The following is a 19,875-nucleotide window of genomic DNA, read 5'->3' on the forward strand; positions in this document are numbered from 1 at the left end:
GAATGGAGTGTATTATTTCCCCTTCCAACTCTATGTTGATTTAATCCCTGCCCTCCCCTTCACTGTTTGATCACGCAGCATTACCCTTTGATGAGAAGGGCACTGCTTGTCACTGGTCACTTGGGTATTTCCTTCCTGGTGGTGAGAATTGAATAAAGATTTGTACGCCTTGAGTCTTTCACTATGTCCCACACCTGCACACACACAACATGGGTGCTGGGGAAAATAAAAGCACTACCACAGTTAGGTGGTAGTGTGGGGGTAATAGAATAAACAGGAGTGCCAGGCATCCTGTTAAAAAAATGAATAAAAACAAGATGGTCAGATATTCTGTCACTCTGAGAGCTGCCTCTGTGGGAGTTAGATCAGTGTGAGTGATGGGCTCTGCTCTTTCTAAAAAAAATCCACCTTCAATCAAAACAGAGTGACCACTTTCAGGGCTGTTTTTCTAGACATATCTAATACACTTCAAACAAAAAAAATCCATCTTTTATGTTTTCCTTTCTCCTTAAAATATTTTCTTTCTTTGATATTGAAACCAAACAGAAAGCTTGCTGCAAAATTTCTACCTCTGCCAATTCAGCTGATGCCAAATGATCATTTGCGATTGTACTTAGTCAGGAGTTGGGGTTAACATTGGGATTAATTATAATAAATGGAGTTAATATTGTTTGATTTCATTCCTTTAATTTCTGGCTTTTTTGCCTTTGAAAATGAAGTTGCTGTTCAAAGATTAGTAACCTAAGTTTTCATTTCCAGTGAAGTGTACAGAGGTGATGAAAAGTTACCACAAGTTGTAAATGATAAACGCTGAGAGATGGGCTTACTTTGTCCGAAATGCATAGCTATCCCAGCTGCCTCCAAGGACACTTCACTCAAGTTTTGTGATAATTCACTCATAAGAAAATCTTGAGGCCTTTCAACTGTCTCCTGCTAAATGATTCAATTAACAGCTCAGTCAAGGTAAAGCCAGGAAGGAGTAATTTCTGTTAAAGCCTGAATATTGGCAACTAAGTGGATGGGGTAATCTAAAAAAAAATGCGGGTTCTCATGTAGCCCAGAGTGAAAGAAATGTTTGAAAAGTTGTGCGTATTCTTCAGAATAAACAAAACAACGTCCAAGGCAACCATCTCCTTCAGATTCTGCGAGGTGGTGAATTCTCCACGTACTCATTTTTACTGTAATTATATGTGAAATTATCAATAATAGTTCTTGTTGTACATATGTAGTTAATCATTGTTCTCAATGCAATCATTAGTAATAGTTTGAAAAGGAAATTGAATAAATATCAATATGGAGAGATTTGCCCTAGTCTATAAATTAAAGGCAAATAAATGGCACTAATTGGATACACCTTCAAAAGGGAAACCATTAGCATTCTGGCCCAAATGTTTTCATTCTGTGCGGAATCATGCTGTGATTCTTATGTAATTATTGATAATAATAGCTATAAACACTTTTGACCATATTATCAAGGAATTGCTTAAAATTTTAGGAATGAGAATATCCTTTCCCTCACAATTATCTTATACTTTGCCATCTAAATCACAAAAACACAGCATTGCCAGTTGTCCCTTTTCAGAGTTTGATTTCCAAAATGTCATTCATCACTGGAGGTAAACTGCAAATTACTGCAAATTACTAAGAATTCTCCTTAGTATATGTTACATGATAATGGGTATCAGTTAGCTCAGTTAGCTGAACAGGTCAGGCAGCATCTAGGGAACAGGAGAATCGACGTTTCGGGCATTAGCCCTTCTTCAGGAGGGCTAATGCCTGAAGGAGGGCTAATGCCCGAAACGTCGATTCTCCTGTTCCCTAGATGCTGCCTGACCTGCTGCGCTTTTCCAGCAACACATTTCCATCTCTGATCTCCAGCATCTGCAGACCTCACTTTCTCCTCAGTTAGCTGAACACCTGGTTTGCAATACAGAATGATGCCAACAGTGCAGGTTTGATCCCTCTATTGGGGAAGGTCCCACCTTCTCAAACTTGCCCCTTTCCTAAGATGTGGTGACCCTCAGGTTAAACCACCACCTCTGGTGAGAGTGCAGGACTATGGTGACTTTAATTACATTTACTTCATTCTGTATGACAGCTGCTCCCACAACTTAATCTACTTAATGGATAAAACATTTGCAATTTTCTCATGTCATTTCATGGGCCTATGCTACTCCCCACTGGGGATATGGATTAGGAAATCGCCTGTTATTTTTGTGAATTGAAATTGCATTTGTGTTGATACAAAATCAACTGTAAGGGCAATATGATGGGTCAGAAATCTATTGTAGCAGTCATATGCAAAAGGTCATATCAATTAGCTGTACATTGTTAACTTTAGTAATAGTCAATAAATAAATATTAGGGTATTATGGTGCAATAGTGCAAAATCTCCCATTCCGTATTACCACCCAAAATGAATTTCCAGTCCATTAAGTCCAGGACTAAACATTCTTCGAAGTGGATGACTTTGTGGAAAGTCTACTCTTTTGAAGGACAATCACAAAATCCCTCTCTGAGTAGCAGTGACTTGAAAAGTATCAACAAAAGATGATATCAATGGAAAATAGGAATACCCTCTCAGCTGTCATAAATTTTGAAGATTAGACCAAGGACATAGCAGTACCTAATGAATGGGACAATCAGTACACGTATTCTCAATACAGCAATAAAGATTCAGCATAGGCTTGTGTTCTCTTGGGAAGTGATGATATCTGCAGAAAATGGTTCTATAACTCCATGTCCTTTTTGTACTCCAATAGTCTAGAATGTTTGCATTCTGTAGCATAATATTAAAGGTAACATTTTTGTTTTGTTCACAAACATAGCACTTATGGTGTGAATCATTCTGCGTGATACTCGAGTAAGATCAGCTCAGATGAAGAAGGTATTTGATCTCACCCTATCATGTTCCCTTTGCATTATCTAGTCCTCTCTTAAATGAGCCCAGTATACTGAATTTATTCACTCTCCTGGTAAAAACACATTCTGACCATTAGTCACTCACTGGAAAGGATCAGACATGCTCCTCTCAGTTACACACTTTTTCCAAGCAAAGGAGGCAAGACATCTTTTCCAATGAGGAATGAAACACTTTTTAAATAGAAATTGGAATTTGGAAATATTCAACTCTTGCAGCAGATTGGGGAAATTTATTATGATTAATAAGGTTTTATCATTAGAGTTAAAATGTTTGCATGAATTGTTATGTTTAATACAGAACAGGTCCTCAAGGGTTATAATCTCCGGACTACTACCCAAGCCATGTGCAAATTGGTTTAGGGATAAGAAAATTAGGGAGGTAAACATGTGGCTAAGGGAGTGGTGTGGGAAAGAGGGATTCCATTTCATGGGGCATTAGCATCAGTTTTGGAACAGGAGGGATCGGTACCGATGGGATGGTCTCTACTTGAACCAATCTGGAACAAGTGTTCTAGTGAAAAGGATATACAGGAAGATCACTAGGACTTTAAACTAGTGAGTCAAGGGGAAGGCGAATGGGAAAACAACAGGAAGTATGATGGTTTATAAAAAGGAAAGCAGCAGGTTAGCATGTGGTACAGCAATTATTATGGGGGATTTTAATCTACATGTCGATTGGTCGAACCGGATCAGTCAGGTAACTTTGAGGAAGAATTCATTGAGTGTATCTGCGATAGTTGTCTTGAACAGTATGTAATGGAATCAACAAGTGGGTAAGCTATCCTAGAATTGATCCTGTGTAATGAGACGGGAATAATTAATGTCGTCACAGTTAGGGATCCTCTTGGAAGAGGCAATCACAGTATGGTTGAATTTCGAATACAGATGGAAAGTGCATAGATAAAATTCAATGCCAGGATCCTGTGCTTAAACAAGGGAGACTACAACAGGATGAGGAAGGAGTTGGCTATAGTAAACTGGAAGCAAAGACTTTATGGTGGGACAGTTGATGAGCTGTGGAGGATTTTCAAAGAAATTGTTCAAAGTGCTCAGTAAAAGTATATACCAGTGAAAAGGAAGGACTGTAGGAAATGGGGTGATTTGCCATAAGTGTCTAAGGAAATAGGGAAGGCTATTAAATTGAAAGAGAAGGCTTACAACATGGCCAAGATCAGCGGGAAAGTAGAAGATTGAGAAAACTTTGAAGGTCAACAGAAAGCCACAAAAAGAGCTATAAAGAAAAGTAAGAAGATTATGAGAAAAAAAAAACAGCTTAGAGTATAAAGACAGATAGCAAAGGTTTGGATAAATATATAAAACAAAAAAAGAGTGGCTAAGGTAATCATTGGCCCTTTAGAGGATGAGAAAGGGGATTTAGTAATGGGATATGATGCACTGAATAGGTATCTTGTGTTGGTCTTCACAGTGGATGACATGAATAACATGCGAGTAATTGATAAACAGATGAAGGTAGGTGATGACCTGAAAACAATCATTATCAAATAAGTAGTAGTATTGGGCAAGCTAATGGAGCTAAGGGTAGATAAGTCTCCTGGACCAGATGGAATGCATCCCAGGATGACAAGACAGATGGAGGGAGAAATAACAAATACACTTGTGGTAATTTTCCAAAATTCGCTGGACTCTGAGCAGTTCCAGCAGATTGGAAAACAGCAAATGTGACACAAGGGAAGTAGATAAAAGATGGGGAATTATAGGCCAGTTAGCTTAACTTCTAAAGTGGGGAAAATGCTTGAGTCTATTATTGAGGAAGAAATAGTAAGTCATCTGGATAGAAATTAGGAGAAAGTGAAGACTGCAGATGCTGGAGATCAGAGTCGAGAGTGTGGTACTGGAAAAGCACAGCAGGTCAGGCAGTATCCGAGGAGCAGGAGAATTGACTTTTCGGGCATAATCCCTTCAGCAGGAATGAATTCTCCTGTTCCGCAGATGCGACCTGACCTGCTGTGCTTTTCCAGCACCACAATCTGGATAAAAATTGTCTTGTTGGGCAGATGCAGCATGGGTTCAAGAAGGGCAGGACACACTTAACTAATCTTTTGGAATTCTATGAAGGTGTTATGAATATGGTGGACAACGGGGACCCAGGGAATCCAGTATCTAGATTTCCAAAATGTGTTTGACAAGGTGCCACATAAAAGGCTACTGCATATGATAAAGATGCATGGTGTTACAGGCAATTATTGGCATGCATAGTGGATTGGGTAACCAACAGAAAGCAAAGATTGGGGATAAATGAGTGCTATTCTAATTGGCAATCAGTGACTAGTGATGTTCCTCAGGGATTAGTGTTGGGACTGCAATTATTCACAATTTACAGGATATGGAAGATACAGACAGTAGGGAAATAGATGGTGACATCTTGCAAAATGTCCAGATTACAGAGGAGGAAGTGCTGGATGCCTTGAAATGGTTAAAGGTGGATAAATCCCCAGGACCTGATCAGGTGTACCTGAGAACTCTGTGGGAAGCTAGAGAAGGCTTTGTGCGTGGGAAATCATGTCTCACAAACTTGATTGAGTTTTTTGAGGAAGTAACAAAGAAGGTTGATGAGGGCAGAGCAGTAGATGTGATCTATATGGAATAACAGTAAAAAGGACGATTACTTGAATGGTAAGAAATTACAGCATGCTGCTGTGCAGAGGGACCTGGGTGTCCTTGTGCATGAATTACAGAAGGTTGGTCTGCAGGTGCAACAGGTAATTAAGAAGGCTGATGGAATACTGCCCTTCATTGCTAAAGGGATCGAGTTTAAAAACCGGGAGGCTATGTTGCAGCTGTGTAGAGTGAGGCCAGAACTGGAGTACTGCACACAGTTTTGGTCTCCTTACTTAAGAAAGGATGTATCGGCACTGGAGGGGGTGCAGAGGAGGTTCACTAGGTTGATTTCAGAGTTGAGGGAATTGGCTTTTGAGGAGAGACTGAGTAGACTGGGACTACATTCATTGGAATTCAGAAGGATATGGGGAGATCTGATAGAAACATATAAAATTATGAAGGGAATAGATAAGATATATATAGAGAGGATGTTTCCACTGATGGGTGAAACTGGGTCAAGAGGGCAAAGCCTCAAAATTAGGGGGAGCAGATTTAGGACTGAATTGAGAAGGAATTTCTTCACCAGAGGATTGTGAATCTGTGGAATTCCCTGCCCAGTGAAGTGGTTGAGGCTTTCTCAGTAAACGTTTTTAAAGCTAAGACAGGCCATTCTTGAACAGTAAAGGAATTGAGAGTTATGGTGAGAGGTTGGATAAGTGGCGATGAGGCCATGAAAAGATCAGCTGTGATCTCATTGAATGGCAGAGCAGGCTCAATGGGCCAGATGACCTACTCCTGCTCCTAGTTCTTATGTTCTTATATCTGTTTCCAGAATGTCTTAATGTTTGATAAGCATTATTAATACCTTGTCAATATTTTCAGGCTACCTTGGGAGTTTGAAAAATATTAGAGGCAGGGATTAGCACCATGTGGGTATTGGCTTGGAATCAGTGGTAGGGTGCTAATATTTGCAGGAAGCCAATAGGACTGCATCAATATTTGAGGGGAATGTGATCCCACTGGTTCAGCAATGCCAGTACTTTGGAAAAGTTACCAATATTTGAGCAGAAGGGAAGGGATTTCCTAGGCGTGAGTCACTACTCACAAGAGTTCGCTAAGGTATATGTCTTAACTTCCAGGTTATTTACAAAATTGCACCCATAAATAGTAACAATTCATTTTACCCAAACATTATTTCCTTTTGCCTGAAGGAAAACACATATCTAAGTGGACTTTGTTTTCAATATTCTTTTTTAAAAATTTTTTCTTAAGACTTTACTTTCCTAAGGATTTGTACTCAACAATCTGTTCCTCCTATCTTGGTACCCAAGAGTACATGTGTACGTGACAATAAAACTAATTCAATTCAACTTGCTGACCTTGATAATTATATTACAAATCCTACATCCACCTAATGGTTAACATTGGACATAATTCAGACATTATTATTTCAGACCACGTCTTGTTTCAAATTGAATCAGGGTCTCATTTCTACTAAGCATGAAGTTTTGATTCCGAAGATTTTATTGTTTGCAAGTTTAATGGGGTTGTGCCTATGATACATCATTCACATTGCAATGGGATGTCTGGATAAAAATACAACTTCTTCATAATTCACCAAATGCTTTGCTGCCCAGGACTGTATTGTAACCATGGTGATTTCTGAGGTCAAATGGATCACAGTGATTGCATTAAAAAAAAAGCCAAGTGATGGTAACTATTGTCTACTCAATTACAAAACAATTAGTAGCATTTAGAATATTTAGTCAGAATTGTTCTATCTCATTGGAAGGCTTTCAGACAATGTGATACGGAAAAAGGATCTATTTCATTGTTCCCTCTCTGTTTTTGTGCATCTCCCAGAGGATTTGCAGCTCCAGTATGGAGAAGGGGGACACAGAGTCTACAATAGGGGAAGGGCTTGGAGGACCATATTATCATTAGTATGGGATATGGCTGATTGACCAGTATTTTTATTTTCCTGCCTGTCATTCACAGCAAACAAGACAGCCAGTGGGCTCCCCATCTTACTTCCTTTCTGTGTGATACTCTGACATGTGACTTCCAACTAGTTTGTGCTTGGGGTTGATTTCTGCTGTACAACATAAAAATAGTTTACGTGTGTGTGTATATATGTTGATATATATGTTGAATAATGGTACAAAGGACTCGACTTCATCTGGCACCACAAAATCCTGAAGAGCAAAGATCTTGCATGTAATTATGTCGCAAGATAGTTAGTCATTTACAGAAAAGGTATTAATTTTACAGAAGTTATTGAGGTCAGGTCATAGGATTAGACCCAAGATTTTTATAAAATGGAATTAAATAAAAGCAGTGAAAAATTACCATTATGCAAGAAATGATAAATGTAAACTCTGGAGCTTTTTATTTTTGCATTTGTGTGAGGGACCTTAATGCTACCATTCCCCAAAGCCTGGATTCTAATTGCCCGACATAACTAATTCCAAGATTTACCTATACAGTCCTGCAACTTCTTGATGGTCATGTCATTCTACTTTCCGTCATTATTGTTGGCTTGAGTTACCAAACAATTATTTGTTTGCCACACATGCACATTCAATCTTACAAAGCTTTTCACTGTGCCTCAGTACTCATGACAATAAATTCAATTCAATTCAATCCCTGTTTCATCAGAAAATCATGTTGAATCTTTGCCTGTTCTGAGAGTGTTGATTTTGGCTAGATGAGCAATAGAAGCAGTAAACTTCGTCCTTAGCACTGAAGAAGGGGGAAGATGTTAAGATTCCTGCACCTCTTTAAAAGTGCTTGTCAGGTCTGGACATCATTTTGCTTGGTGATGGAAGCTTATGTGGTTGGATCAAGAATAAGTCATTCAGGCCCCTAAACATATTCCACCATTTAGTTAGATCAAGTATCATTTATATCTTAACCTCACTTAACAGCATTGGTTTCATAAGATTCAATAACCTTAACCTATCAAAATCTATTCACTTTGGTTTTAATTCTTTCAATTGTCTAATCCCTCCAATTTTAACCCCCAGATTTCCATGCTCATTTTTGTTCAGAAAAGGCATTTCCTGCATCACCTCTGAAAGTCTCAGCTTTAACATGAAGGCCTTGTTCTGGATTCTCCCACCAGAGGAAATACTCCTCTTTCCACAATATCAACTCCATCAATCTTCTCCGAAACCTCAATAAAATCATTGCATCATCTGTACTCAAGGGAAAGCAAACCTAATCCACACAACCTGGCCTCAGCATTTGATCCTTTTAGCTCTCATGGTAATGTAACCTGGGTGAAGATTCTCACTTTTGGAGAAGAAATCACTCTGAAGTTTCAACACCACCCTATATCAGTGACACCATCACCTGCGCAACTCTCTGGTACACCTTCAATTCCGGCCTCTTGCACATCTTTACTTTTAATTGCCACATGGTTTGGCAGCCTTCAGTTCCTAAGTTCTGGAATCACTTCCCTGAAACTTCCTGCCTCTCCCTCCCATCTCCTTTTATACTCGCCAGGCATCCCTGTTTAATCAAGCTTTTGTTTGTGACTTACTCATTTGACGTAGGCATCACTAGCTGGGCCAGCATCTATTGCCTGTCCCTAACTGCTTCGACTGTAACCTATCCTGATATCACCTTATGTTGCTCAGTGTAAAATGTTATTGAGTATTGGGACATAAGTGCCTTGGAATATGTTACAATGATAAAGGCATGCAGTAAACACAAGGTGTTGATGTGGTATCAGTGTTGTCTGGAATTTATCCCCAGATTGTGTTTGCACTGAACTGTTGGGAAAAAAATAAAATGGGTGGGAGGGACACCAACTGAAGTTAAACAGAAAATAAAAGTAAAGAGCGGCTTATTTTTCCATGCGGTACATATAATGGTAATTTTTTTCTCTGCTGTCTTTATATAGAGTTTACAAAAGTCTTATTTCTACTCCCCTGAGCTGACCTAGAGTTAGCAGGAAACAATAGGTTATATCTCTGTCCTGTCAAGGTGAACAGAAGTGTAAACCAGTCATTTGTCCTGTGACAATACTTTGAACATAGCATTTGGCCGTTTAATCTGCACAGTCTAGAGCTAACTCATAGCACAGACAGCGAGTCCCAGCTGTTAGTGTTATTAATCTTCTGCTGTAATTGTGGTAATGAGAAGGGCCCGTATCACTGTCAGATGAAATATTCCTTCTTGCCTTCACTAATGGAGTCCTGATAATTGGCATTGTTCTTCAGTGTGGTGTCGGTATTCTCAGCATATTCCACCCCCTTTGTTTCGTTGGTGCGATAGGTGCCTTTGTGTCTGTATAACAAATGTCCCATGACAGCTATGATGCAGAGGATGACAAAGATCACCACCGCTATCACACCTGTGAATTTTACACAAATAATGTTAGTAAAGGCACATCAGACACTTACAGTCTAGAAACTGTGTGTATGGTCAGAGCACCATAACAACAACACTTGAATGTAGACAGAACCTTCAAGAAATAAAGCATCCCAAGTCATTTCACAGGAAAATAGAACCCTACAGTTTTGGCCCATTGAGTCCACACCAACCCACTGACAAGCATCCCACCCATACCTCATCTCCCATAGTTAATCCATCTAACCGGCATATTTTTCGACTGTGGGATGCATGCCCTCGCAAATACAGAGAGAATACACAAGCTCCACACAGAGTGGAATTGAACCCAGGTCCCTGGTGCTATGAGGCAGCAGTGCTAACCACTAAGCTACCATAATTTTACCAAGTAAAGCCTTAAAACCAAGCCATGTGAGCAGACATTAGAGCCTGGACCAATACTTTGCAGGGAGAGGTCAGGTTGAGAAGAGGTGGAGAGGTTCTGGGAGGGATTGGAAGAGATTTAGGGTCGGGGAACTGAAAGTACAACACCAGTACAGGAATGAATGAATCCTGGGATGTATGGAGTGAAAATTACAAATCACCAAGTTCTTGAAATATTATTGGTTTGGAAGTGGATCCAGAGATAAAGGGAGGGCTCAAACCATACAGGAAATTATGAAATATGGCTCAAACCATACAGGAAACCATACACAGAATTATGAAAATTGAGATGTTGCCATGCAGAAAGCCAAGGTAGCTGAAAATGTGTTGCTGGAAAAGCGCAGCAGGTCAGGCAGCATCCAGGGAACAGGAGAATCGACGTTTCGGGCATAAGCCCTTCTTCAGGCTTATGCCCGAAACGTCGATTCTCCTGTTCCCTGGATGCTGCCTGACCTGCTGCACTTTTCCAGCAACACATTTTCAGCTCTGATCTCCAGCATCTGCAGACCTCACTTTCTCCTCAAAGAAAGCCAAGGTAGGTTAGCAAACTTGGGAATGATGGATAAACTGAAACCAGTGTGAGACAGGATAAGAACAGCAGTAGATCGTCTGAGAGATACAATGCACACGGCTTCCTGATTTAATAAACAACAACATGACACTTTTCTGAGCATGGATCCCTCATTCAGAACCCTCTTACAATTTATAGATTAAGATATTTGCTGGAAATCTGTTTAGGATTATTCTAAATCTGTCAAATCTGCTATATTAATGGAAACGCTAACATGCTTTCTCCAATCTGTTGGGCTGCTGTGCTGACATTCTTATATTACTATATTCAATTCTGGTATAGTCTCCTTGCTGTAGGAAAGATGTTGTTAAACTTGAGAGGGTTCAGAAAAGATTTACAAAGATGTTGCCAGGGTTGGAGTGTTTGAGTTGTAGGGAGAGGCTGAATTGGCTGGGACAATTTCCTGGAACATCAGAGGCTGAAGGGTTTATAATAGAGGTTATAAACATTTATAAAATCATGAGGAGCATGGATAGGGTGAATAGTCAAGGTCAATTCCTCAGGGTAGGGAAGTCCAGAAGTAGAAGGCACAGGTTTAGAGTGAGATGGGAAATATTTAAAAGGGATTTAAGGGCAACTTTTTCATGGAGAGGGCGGTGCATGCATGAAATGAGCTACCAGAGGAAATAGTGGAGGCTGGTACAATTATAACCTTTAAAAGCTTTAGAGGGCTATGGGCCAAATGTTGGCAAATGGGACTAGATTAGTTTAGAATATCTGGTCAGCATGGGCAAGTTCGACTTAAAGGATCTGTTTCTACGCTGTACATCTCTATGATTTTAAGAAATTGTATAGAAAATAAGTTAGTATGGCTTGTGAGCTGAACTGGATTTTACTTTGATATAATAATAGACCAAGTTTCATTGAATTGCTCTTCTGGTAGTCCCACAGTACAACAGTAATAGAGTTGGTGATGAAGACCAGCTAGCAATCACTTTCAATTAAATTACAACAACCCAGACATTGGCACCTCACTGTTGGGAAATTGTCATTTTCAGTTGAGAAGGTGGCGAGTACAGAAAGTGGTCAAGTGTGGAGGAAACTATCTCCAAGCTCTGTATCTTTCCAGCAAATAAAATTGGATGTTGAATTTCCATCAAATTCTGTGAATTACATCAAGTGCATCAGAGCAGAGTTGGTTGAATCCACACACAAGATTGAAGAATTATGATTGTGAGTGTATTGCTTTCTATGCCCCAGTGTTTTCATGATGTTTTAAACTTAAAGATCCAGTTCATCAGGATCAGGCCTCATCCTAAAATTAATTACAGTTCCAAGTTGAAATTCAGAGATTGTATAAATTCAGGAAGGGGCTTTGAACTGTCGTTTTTTAAAAAATCAATCATTCGTGGGATTTGGGTGGCATTGCCTGACCAGCATATGTTGCCCTTCCCTAGTTGTCCTTGAGAAGGTGGTTCTGCTGCAGTCCTTCTGCTGCTGGTTGACCCATAATGCCATTAAGGAGAGAATGCCAGGAATTTGACCCAGCAACACTGAAGGAACAGTGACATATTTCTAAGTTAAGATAGTGAAGGTCTTAGAAGGGACCTCGAAGTTGGTGGTGTTCCCATAAATCTGCTGCTCTTGACTTTCTGGGTGGAAGTGGTCATGTATTTGGAAGGTGCTGTGTGAGGATCCTTGATGCATTTTGACAATGCACCTTGTACAGAGTACACATTACTGCTACTGAGCGTCAGTGGTGGAGGGAGTTGATGTTTTACTTAAAACACCCTGGTACATTCAACATTCCTTTCATGACGAAATGTATCAATGAAGTGGACTCGTGACACAATGAAACTATTGGATTGTTCATTATTGTGTTCTTTAACTTATTTTGAGTGATTTCAAATCAGATTCTTCATAAATAGGGCTAAACTCATCTCCAAGTGTATCGATAAACCTGTTCAAATCCTCATATAATAAATGAATAAGTTCCTAACACAGCTTAGGAAAAGGAAAGGCCTACATGGTAGTTTTCATTATCACTGGATATATCAAAACAATCTAGATCAAATGAAGTACTCTTTCAGTGAAGCCACTGTTACAAATTTAGCTAGCCATTCAGTGCAAAGCAAACTATTATGGACACCAGTATGATAATTATTAAATAATCAGCTTATTATGGTGTTGATTGTGGCATATGTATTGGCAAGGAGTATTTCTCCTGATGTTCTTCAAGTTAATGCTGTGGAAGTACTTATATCCAACCAGGTGCAAGTAGGGGCCTTGGTTTAGCCTCTCATCTGAAATATAATACCTCTGACTGTGCAGCACTCTCTGAGTACTACACTGAAGTCTCAGCTTTGACCTTTTACATGTTAGTCCTTGTTTAAGAAGGGTAGGAGGGATAATCCAGGTAATTGCAGACCAGTGAGCCTGACATCAGTGCGAAGGAAGCTGCTGGAAAAAATACTGAGGGATAGGATCTATTCCCATTTGGAAGAAAATGGGCCTATCAGTGATAGACAACATGGTGTTATGCAGGAAAGGTCATGTCTTACCAACTTAATAGAATTGTTTGAGGAAGTGACAAAGTTGATTGATGAGAGAAGGACTATAGATGTCATTTATATGACTTCAGTAAGGCATTTGATAAGGTTCCCCATGGTAGGCTGATGGAGAAAGTGAAGTTGCATGGGGTTCAGGGTGTATTAGCTAGATGGATGAAGAACAGTCTGGGCAAGAGGAGACAGAGAGTAGTAGTAGAAGGGAGCTTCTCAAAATGGAGAACTGTCGTCATTGGTGTTCCATAGGGATCCATGTTGGGACCACTGTTGTTTGTGATGTACATAAATGATCTGGAGGAAGATATAGGTGGTCTGATTAGCAAGTTTGCAGTTGACACTAAGATTGGTGAAGTAACAGATAGTGAAGGGGACTGTCAGAGAATGAAGCAGAATATAGACAGATTGGAGAGGTGGACAGAGAAATAACAGATGGAATTCAATCCAGACAAATGCAAGACGATGCATTTTGGAAGATCCAATTCAAGAGCGAACTAAACAGTAAATGGAAAAGCCCTGGGGAAAATTGATGTACAGAGAGATTTGGGTGTTCAGGTCCATTGTTCCCTGAAGGTGGCAACGCAGGTCGCTAGAGTGGTCAAGAAGGCATACAGCATGTTTTCCTTCATCAGACGGGGTATTGAATACAAGAGTTGGCAGGGCATGTTACAGTTGTGTAAGATTTTGGTTCGGCCACATTTGGAATACTGCGTACATTTCTGGTCACTACATTACTAAATAATGTGGATACTTTGGAAAGGGTACAGAGGAGGTTCACCAGGATGTTGCCTGGTATGGAGGTCACTACCTCTGAATAGAGGTTGAGTAGATTAGGATTATTTTCATTAGAAAGATGGAGGTTTGGGGGAACCTGATTGAGGTCTACAAAAACATGAGAACCTTCGAGAGGGTGGATAGCAATAACCTTTTTCCCAGAGTGGGAGACTCAATTACTAGGGGTCATGACTTTAGAGTGAGAGGGGAAAAGTTTAGAGAAGATATACATGGAAAGTTCTTTACACAGAGGGTGGTGGGTGCCTGGAACACATTACCAGTGGAGGTGGTAGAGGTGGGCACGATAGCATCATTTAAACTGTATCTAAACAGATACATGAATAGGCAGGGAACAGAAGGATACAGCTCCTTAGGAAATAGGCGACAGGTTTAGATAGAGGATATGGATCGGCGCAGACTTGGATTGTGAAAGGGCCTGTTTCTGTGCTGTAATTTTCTTAGTTCTTTGTTCTTGTTCTAAATCCTGAAGGAGGACTTGAATCAAGAATGTTGTGACTTTGAGAGTTGCCTTCTTGGGTAAAGATGAGAATGGTAACTCCTGACAATTTTGAAGTGGGCAGAGGTAGCAGGGTCATCACAGTTACAGAATTGCTACAACACAGAAGGAGGTCATTTGGCCCATTGTGCTTGGGCTAGCTTGTCAAGTGAACATTGTTACCCCAGTGCAATCTCCTGCCTTTTCCCCACACACTCACTGGAGCCATGATTGATGCTGGTTCATATCAGCTACTGGGTTCAGTTGGAAGATGTCTTAGTATGGGAATTGTTGGAGTTGATTAGCACCTAAGGTATAGAGAGGTCTTCTCCTGTATGTGCCCTTTGCCTCTGATAGATCTTTCCATTCAGCATGGCTGGCCAAGAAGAAAGGACCATCATCACTGGCCTGAAGGATCAGGTTACCCTGTGGGGTTACCCCAATGATATGGTCCCCACCCACCCCGTTATAATAAGAGTACCTCTGAAAACATCTGGCCTTCCTTTTCTAGTCTTAACCAGGGCTGGGATTGGGGTGAATGGATGGGACGATGGACTCTCTACCCTGTTAACTTCCTGCCAATTTATCAGGTTCCTCTCACAACATGTCTCTGCTACTAAATTCCACCCTGGGACTTTATGACCATGAATGAATAATACTTTATTTAGTCGAATTTTGAGTCAAAGATGAGTCATGTGTTTTTCAGGAAATTTAAGGTTTACTTTTATGTTTTGGGCTTGTTTTATGGAAGATCTGGATAATATTACAATGAATTGCCTAAGTGGTGCATATTACATCAGATCATATGTGTACTCAGAGTGCATATAGTGAGGGAGAAAGAGAGGACTGCAGATGCTGGAGATCAGAGTCGACAATATGGTGCTGGAAAAGCGCAGCAGGTCAGGCAGCATCTGAGGAGCAGGAGAATCGACGTTTCAGGCATAAAGGGCATACGCCTGAAACGTCAATTCTCCTGCTCCTCAGATGCTGCCTGACCTGCTTTGCTTTTCCAGCGCCACACTGTATGTAGTAAACCATGACAGAAAATGTCTAGGATGACATAAACATAAAGCATTTGAATGGAGGACTATATGAAGAACATCCCATGTGGCTTGAGGGGCTGAATGGCTTACTCATCTTCCTATGTTCCTACGATCATCTCTGGGACTTAATTTTGAGTGGATCATAAATTGTCGAAGACTCTGGGTTTGTACTTGATGCATTTGAGAAGGATGCGGGGTGGGGGAACTGATTGAAACTTTTAAAATATTGAGAGGCTGCAGAAGCAAAGCAGCTGAGTGTGTTTAAGACAAAGAAAGACAGGTTCTTGATTAGAAAGGGGATCAATGGTTACAGGGAGAAAGGGAATTGAAAGAAAGGCTGGAAAGGCCGGGACTTTCACCACTGGAGCGTAAGAGGTTAGGAGGTGACCTGAGAGAAGTTTATAAAATAATGAGAGGTATGGATAGCATTGCTGGTAGCTGTCTTTTCCCTAAAATGGGGAGTTTCAAGACGAGGGGGCACATTTTTAAGGTGAGAGGAGAGAGATTTATAAAAGACATGAGGGATAATTTTTTTACATGTGGGGGGGGGGTATCGAGTGTGGAATGAACTTCCTGAGGAAGTGGTGGATGTGGGTACAATTACAACATTTCAAAGACATTTGAATGGATGTCTGAATGGGAAAGGTTTGAAGGGATACGGGCCAGGAGTAGGCAGGTGGGTCTAGTTTAGTTTGGGATTATGTTCAGTATGGACTGGTTGGACCAAAGTATCTGATTCCGTGATGTATAACTTTATGACTCTATGAGAGCCTGATGACTGAGGAATCCAGCACAACTTAATCTGATTGTACCTCCAATGACTGCTGAGTCACTCCTTATTGCGTTCGTTAGTAGCTTTCCCTCTTCAATTGCCCCTGGGTGATCTGCAACACAAAACAATGTGTCATTTATTATAATGAAAGGGTGTAAAGCTGAAATAGGGAAGACATTTCCACAGAAAGCCTTCGAATATGGCCATGTTAGGTTTACTTGGTTGGACCCACATCTCAAAGAATACGTTCACCCCTCAGCGTGAAACAAACATTGGCTTTGGAAGGAATTACAGACTAGATTCACTGGAATTATAACAGAGTTTGCAGTGTGATATTATGAAGAGAGGTGTATTAAATCCACCACAGCTTCTCAGAACATTCCAAATCAACAACCTCCTCCATTCAGAAAGAAACGGGTAGCACCTGCACCCTTTCCACCCCAGTTATAATCTCTTCCAATCTCTTATGTTGGGCAGAAGATACAAAAACTTAAACACATTAGATTAGATTAGATTAGATTACTTACAATGTGGAAACAGGCCCTTCGGCCCAACAAGTCCACACCGCCCTGCCGAAGCGCAACCCACCCATACCCCTACATTTACCCCTTTACCTAACACTACGGGCAATTTAGCATGGCCAATTCACCTGACCTGCACATCTTTGGACTGTGGGAGGAAACCGGAGCACCCGGAGGAAACCCACGCAGACACGGGGAGAACGTGCAAACTCCACACAGTCAGTCGCCTGAGGCGGGTATTGAACCCGGGTCTCTGGCGCTGTGAGGCAGCAGTGCTAACCACTGTGCCACCGTGCCGCCCACTGTGCCACCGTGCCACCCACATGTACCAACAGATTCAAGAACAGCTTCTTCCCCGCTGTTATCAGAGTTCGGAATGGACCTCTCAAATTTTAAATTTAATATTTGATCTCACTCTTTGTGAACCTTCTCTGCAACTGTAACTTTGCATTCTTCACTCTGTTATATTAACCCAATGCACTTTGTATGGTATGATCTGGCTGTGCTACATGCAAAACAAAACTTTTCACTGTACCAAGGTACATGTGACAATAATAAATCAAATCAAATGATCTTCTACTCAATGTCATGCAACATCCTGTCTTAAAACTATGTTATTTTTTTCTTCACCTTAACTCCCGGAACCCCCTTCCTAACAGCATTGACAGGGTACCTACACCCTACACCCTCTGGGCTGCAGCAATTCAAGAAAGCAAGTCGCTCTCATCTCTTCCAGGGTCGAGAGTGTGGTGCTGGAAAAGCACAGCAGGTCAGGCAGCTTCCGAGGAGCAGGAGAATCGATGTTTCGGGCATAAGCCCTTCATCAGGAATGAATGATGAAGGCTTTCATTCCTGATGATGGAATTTTTGCCCAAAATGTTAACTCTCCTGCTCCTCAGATGCTGCCTGACCTGCTGTGCTTTTCCATCACCACACTCTCTACTCTGATCTCCAGCATCTGCAGTCCTCACTTTCTACTCATCTCTTCCAGGGCAACGAAAGACGGGCAACAAATGTTGCTGTTGCCAGCAAGACTCAATTATGTGAGAATATTTTTCAATCATTAAGTCTACCTTCTCTGTCTAAGGTGAATTAAAAAAATGTTTCTACAGCACCTTTTGAAGAAGTTCTGGCGAGTTAGCTTTGCAAAATAATTGCCTCTCAATCAACTGTTCAAGCTGATTATCTGGTCGTTCAATTTATTGTCATTTGTGGGAGATTGCTCTGTGCGTTCTGACCCTCTTTGTTTTCTATATCACAACAGGGACTAAACTTTAAAAAGTACTTGAAAATCTGCAACCCTTTTCAGGGACCCTGGAGATCATGAAAAGAACTGAAGTTACTGATGTCTTTCTGTTTGTACTTTGTTTGATTTATTGGACACAATGACAACTATATGCTTTGACAGCATTTCCTGTGTTTCTGCACCTGCCTTGAAGAAGAAAAATAAACAGCTTGATTACTATAATTAATCCCAGTGCTCCCATTTTCATCAAATTATAAACCTCAAAGGCAATAAAAAATTACATTTCTTGTAAGTCTGTGATGCAGGTCACTAGAGTGCTGAATTGTTCATACAATTAAATGCTGATGTTTTACCCTTACACATTCCTGACACAAAGAAAATCTGGCTTTTCAAAACAACTTCCATAGATTATCTGCAAGTTAAAAGTTAACTACCACCTACGCAACCACTTGGAGAAGATTAGCTGTGAAGTGATCATTTGAAATCAAAACTCAACTTGAAGACTCTGTCAGATTTTGGAACAATGCGAGATTTCAAACAATACCCACTTGACATTGTCAATTAGAACAGAGAAGGAAACAAAAATCTTTCATTTGTGTCGTGCCTTTTATGACCTCAGGACATCCGAGAGCACACTGTACCATTTGATGTATTATCACTGTCAGGATGTAGGAGAAATACAGACATAATTTGCTCAGAGAAACTTTCACAAATAAGAAGTAAGAAAGGCTGTGGAATCAGGGGTTTCATTTACTAAAGCCAGAGGGAACAAAATGAGAATGTCAGGAAAATTATGATCATGGAAGAGTTCAGAAATAGCATTCCTAAAAACTTTAGAACCTGAAGATATCCAGTAATAAAGATCAATGGAGCAACAGTTCTTGCAGAGAGAAACACAGGAATATACAAAATAGGACACAAGATTAGGCCACTCCACTCCTCAATATGATCATGGCTGATCATGCAACACTGTCCCTGCCTTCTTCCAAATCCTTTGATCTCTTTAGCCTTCTGAACTTTATCTAACTCCTTCTTGCAAGCATTCAATGTTTTGGCTTCAACCTTTCTGTGGCAGAGAATTCCTTGACACACCACTCTCTAAGTGAAGACATTTCTCTTCATCTCAGTCCCATAAGGCTGACCCTACATCCTCAAATTGTAACCTTGGTCATTGAGAACATCCTTCTTGCATATACACTCCCCAGTCCTGTTAGGATTTTATAGGATTTTTGAGATCACATTTTCATTCTTCTAAACTCCATGAATGTGATCAAGGGTCTCTTCCTTTCTCAGCTCTCTCATTCCAGGAATTAATCCAGTTAACCTTCATTGCACTCCCTCCAAAGCCAGAACACCCTTCTCCAGCTATCCACAGTAAAGAAATTAACATGCTTCCACTGTAAAAGAATGGACATAACAAAACCAGTCATTGATGGTAAAATGAGAGATCAATTAAAATAATAGGAATGTCTAAAAAGTCTTGAGTAAAGAGATCGTGAGGTATGAAACTGTTATGGAACATTTTTCACTAGAATGCACTTAGAATTAGGAGATGGTTCAGGAGAGTCATGAAAATCTTTGGTCAAATATTGATTAGATTACTTACAGTATGGAAACAGGCCCTTTGGCCCAACAAGCCCACACCAATCCTCAACCCACCCCCTTACATTTACCCCTTCACCTAACAC

At 40.5% G+C, this 19,875-nt stretch overlaps 1 protein-coding gene across 1 annotated transcript in view; it reads right to left on the reverse strand.

Annotated features, from left to right (window-relative positions):
• Positions 1-6,099: 6,099 nt before the first annotated feature.
• LOC122551782 (contactin-associated protein-like 5) overlaps positions 6,100-19,875 on the reverse strand; it is a 1,086,426-nt gene continuing 1,072,650 nt past the window's right edge. Inside the window, exons 23-24 of the mRNA XM_043694246.1 lie at positions 16,461-16,532; positions 6,100-9,841 (exon numbers count right to left, since the gene is read on the reverse strand). Coding sequence (XP_043550181.1) covers positions 9,645-9,841; positions 16,461-16,532 — 269 coding nt within the window. The 3' untranslated portion in view covers positions 6,100-9,644. The remainder of the gene's footprint in view (positions 9,842-16,460; positions 16,533-19,875) is intronic.

This window comes from Chiloscyllium plagiosum, chromosome 7 (genome assembly GCF_004010195.1).
Source record: "Chiloscyllium plagiosum isolate BGI_BamShark_2017 chromosome 7, ASM401019v2, whole genome shotgun sequence".
NCBI classification, from domain to species: domain Eukaryota; kingdom Metazoa; phylum Chordata; class Chondrichthyes; order Orectolobiformes; family Hemiscylliidae; genus Chiloscyllium; species Chiloscyllium plagiosum.